The sequence below is a fragment of the Eucalyptus grandis genome, chromosome 2 (genome assembly GCF_016545825.1).
Source record: "Eucalyptus grandis isolate ANBG69807.140 chromosome 2, ASM1654582v1, whole genome shotgun sequence".
NCBI classification, from domain to species: Eukaryota; Viridiplantae; Streptophyta; class Magnoliopsida; order Myrtales; family Myrtaceae; genus Eucalyptus; species Eucalyptus grandis.
Window position 1 is genome coordinate 30,636,139 of NC_052613.1, and position 4,323 is coordinate 30,640,461.

Genomic DNA, 4,323 nt, shown 5'->3' on the forward strand with positions numbered 1-4,323 from the left:
AAATGGACCGAGAAAACTCTTTGGGCCGATGAACTCTTACAAGTTACCTCCGAAACGGTTATTTTACTACTGTAAAATATAATGATAGATTCCGACCAAAAGAAAAAATTTATGATGGATTCGGTCAAAAAAATATTTAATGATAGATTAAAAATTGGCTTTAATCTATCTTATTAATTGGTTTTATATACTAAGTAAATGCTAACAACAATGTTCAATTAGAGATATTAGCCATTAATAATTCAATGACCAAATTACAATTTTATAACTTTCAAATAGATTAAAGAAATAAGAATATTGGAAATATTAAAACTTTCAAAAAATGCAATCAAATTAGAAAATTTATCATAAATGTACAATTGAGTTTTAAAATTTTTAAAAAATACGATCAAATCTTAAAATGGATTAATGACTTTACCATGAATTAAGATTTGTGTATCAAATTTACCAAAAAAGAAAAGAAAAAAGATTTGTGTATCAATCGAATCAAAACTAGTTCATAACTTAATTAAAGAAAATTTGTGCATCGCTTGAATTAGGATATGTAAGTTCATAAAAGAATTAATGACTTTAAAACATTGACAAGTTGTACGACTTAATATTTATAAATTATTAAAACGAACAATAATTTTGGAACAATCAAACAAACCCCAGTATTTTTTTTATACATGTTGCCAATCTCTTTTTTTTTTACAAACTGTTACTAAACAATATTTCTGAACTTACTGATACGGAACAACAGAACAATCCTGATCAATGGTGATGCTCCCGAATTATAGACCTTCAAGAGGTTTGTTCAACAACAATAGTCATCGAACTCCAAAGATCTGTCCACCCATAACTACATCTACAAACCCAGCTGAAAGTTTATCAACACCTCGGACCATTCGCTAAAACATTAGTCGATCCACACACAAATTACTCTGTAAATATATTAGTCAGTCCACGCATAAATAAATCATATGCTCCATTCCTTTGCAAAAGGCTAAAAATATATGTACGTTGATCACTTGATCAGAGAATCATACAATAGCGACCACCCTTTTCCTTTAGGACACTATATTTACTATGAAATGCAAATTACAAATGCATTATACAAGGTTCTATCCATAGAGTGATGGGGAAACACGCTCATCGACGCTTGGAGTTGCCCTAAGAATGCAAAGAAATAGATGCGGCCTGGTGGAATTGAAGATTCACACACATGGAGAAATAGGTTCAATTCCAGTCCCGTGCTTCAAGCTGCCATCACCATTCATTTCATCTTATTAAAGCAGCCATAATCTTGCCTAACCATTTCATTTAGGCCAATCCCGCCTGTCTCTCCCACCTAAGGTCTTCAGAGAATTTCGAGAGTGCAGCCCTCAGGTCACCATCAGAGATAGACAAGTAGTACTGAGCAGTCCCATCATCAACCTGCATGCTCCTCCTAAGCGAGTCAAGTATTCTCTTCTTCCCTCGTTCAGAGGTTGTCCTCTTTAGCAAAGAACTTATCTCTATGTCCTGGACGCCTTCTGGGTAAAGCACGGCGACTTCCCTCCTTGCATGGTTATCTCGCTCTATGTAGCATGTGGAATCGATAAGAATGTCAGGGTTGCTTATGGGGATTAACAATCTCTCCCTCGAATATATACCATGATCACTCATCATGTTGTTCAAGCGCTTTATGTCCATGACCTGACACCACAAAAGAAATTTTTGAAGCATGTGACATGCGGTATAGACAGGCACAAAAAGGATATGCTTGACAGAAACATTGAAGAAGGGAAGAAAAAAATTTCAGGGAAGCCATTCTAAAAGTAAGTCTCAGACAACAGTTATCAAAACATTGAACCCAGAGAGATCTAACTACATGACATCATTATTGACACTTCAGGGATTATTATGACTACAACCATGGAAAATTTCCATATAAAGACATATTCATTTCCTAGTTGCACAAACAATTTAAGTTCTGCTCTCAGAATTTGAGGTTCACGTTCAACCATTTCGATGAATCAATACCACCACTGCAGAATCATCTACTATTTCTATGTCAATGTTATTAAGTCAGAGGAACTATCATGAGGATCACAAAGTGCATTGCCCATCATTTCACACTGATTACTTGCAAAATCTGAGCATCATTTAGCCTCATGTGTTCTGGCAACTAAGAGATTGTGATTATCTATTAAGATAATCAATATATAGTCGTCAATCAAGCATATCTTTTTGCTATTAGTAACCGGAGATGCTTCTCGCTTGGCAAACTTAAGACAACTTTACCACATGAAGAGATTTCATAATGTTTTACATGAAGAGGACCCTATGCTCCCTAAAACATAACATTTTGGTCCAAGCTCCAACCTTCCTCCATACCTCCAGAAGAAACCACGACAGTGACTTCCAAGTGTAACCGTTTCCTTTTCCTTCTTTATATTTTAGGCTTCACTAAAAGATGAAGTCACTCCAAAATTACAAAATTCGTATGTCAATTAGTCTGGCCTTCTCCAATGGGAATAAATCTATAAGATTTGCAGTAGTAAATTCCATTGAGCATCTATCCTACCACCTATTTGATACAATATAGAGCCACAGCGTAAAATTATAACTAACCCCACTCAATGGGATAAATCTGTCATTAACGTTGAAGTCATTCAACCGCCAGCCTGCACAAAGAAGCTTTGAACATCATCAAATGATATGTACACTGTGTAGCATCTTGTCAACATTTTTCTTCTCCTAGTAAATTCCCCAATCTAACCCTTATCAAAGAGGCCAGAACCCAATCAAATGGAGGTATAAAAGAGCCATGCCCGAAATTGAACAAAACTATGTACTTAGACAATCCTACAACAATCAACAGAGCTATCCAACTTTGGCTGTTATAATGGAGGAATGACAGAATGCTTCTTCAAGAAGAAAAGCCTCTGCAAAGACCTGATAATTGTTGCTAGCTGTACAGCATTCCTCAACTAACAAGTCCTCAGCATTCTTCGGGATTCGCCATTTTAGCAATCAAACTCAGGATCACAAATTAGTATATTATGAAAAGCACCTAACCCATCCCCACCCATCCTCTCGGCACCAATGAATAACCAAATAGACAATCTATGCTGGAGAAGGAAACCAGATGGATTCCAAGCCATCAGCAAAGCAAACCCACCAGAAATTCCATGAAAATTCACAATAAGGCTCCCAGCTTCCGTCCACTTCACTCAAACAGACCGACCCACGTCTAACCCTGGCTACACATGACCACATGCAGAACAAACCTACATGACTTCCGAAACATCAGAAGGACACTACCAAGGAACCTTCTTCGTAAAGTTTCAAAAGCTGTAGCCGTACACACTACTTTAGCTAACTTTTAAATGAAATCGCAATCCATTTGTTCGCCAGAATCTGCCAAAAGTGAATCTCCATCGAAAATGCAGCGCCAAAGCATGTCATTTGCAAACGTTTAAAGTATACCATGCAAGAATATCATTACGCCGCCAACACAATTCGCAGTATTGCTCACAATCAATACAGCAAAAGGGACAGAAACTCCATTACCTGAACGGAGTACTTCACGGCGAGGCTCGCGACGCTATCGCCGCGCTTAATCCGGTGCGAGATCGCGAACTTCCCTATGCCGGTATCCCTCCAGAAGCTACCCGAGCTCGGGACGCCGACCACCTCCTTCAACCTCCAGGGGGCCGCGAAGGCTCGGGTGACCATGTCGCGATCGGAGGCGACGCAGCTCCAGATGCGGCAGACGCAGCTCGCGCGGGCCAGGTCCCGGACGGAGAGCTTCTCGAAGATGAGCCGGAGGGTGTCGTGGCAGGCGAGGGCGGAGAAGTGGGAGTTCATCGGCGAGATGGTGGAATCGTCGGCAGCGGAGGCGGAGGAGGAGGCGGAGGCGGCGGCGGCGGCGGCGGTGGAGGACGGCAGCGGAGAGAGATCGGGGGTCCGGGGTGGATGCTCCCGGTCGTCGTCGTCGTCGTCGCCGCAGCAGCCCATTTAGAGAGAGAGAGAGAGAGATGGAAATGTCTATGGAGTCGGTTTTGATGGTTTTGGATTTTTGGTTTTGAATGGTGGATAGTAGGTGCCTGAAATATCGTTGAATTACGGTTTTTCCCCCGTGTTATGGAATTTATTACAACTTGCCCCTGACTTTTCGATTTTTTGCGATGTCTCCCCTAAAATTTGAAATCGGTTGCAATGTCGGACTGGGGTGACTTCCATTACTTTTCAGTTTGAGCACCGACCGTGTGCTTGTCACGTGACTGAGATCTTTCAGGGAAGGTAAACCTGTCAGATGATAACGGGAAAAGTACACTATCTGTTCCATAAGTTATG

The 4,323-nt window shown here is 40.4% G+C and overlaps 1 protein-coding gene across 1 annotated transcript; it reads right to left on the reverse strand.

Moving 5' to 3' along the window:
- Nucleotides 1-918: 918 nt before the first annotated feature.
- Nucleotides 919-4,031, reverse strand: LOC104432306 (F-box protein At1g55000). The gene is made up of 2 exons (XM_018868510.2): nt 3,538-4,031; nt 919-1,677 (listed from the first exon to the last, which is right to left on the reverse strand). The coding sequence occupies exons 1-2, from the start codon at nt 3,982-3,984 to the stop codon at nt 1,303-1,305; spliced, it is 822 nt and encodes a 273-aa protein (XP_018724055.2). The 5' UTR covers nt 3,985-4,031; the 3' UTR covers nt 919-1,302.
- Nucleotides 4,032-4,323: the final 292 nt, after the last annotated feature.

Excerpts from the sequence above, each read along its gene's own strand:
- LOC104432306 (XM_018868510.2), bottom strand. The coding sequence starts at position 3,984 with ATGGGCTGCTGCGGCGACGACGACGACGACGACCGGGAGCATCCACCC. Across the intron at positions 1,678-3,537 it reads CCGTGAAGTACTCCGTTCAG|GTCATGGACATAAAGCGCTT; the intron begins GTAATGGAGTTT and ends TTGTGGTGTCAG.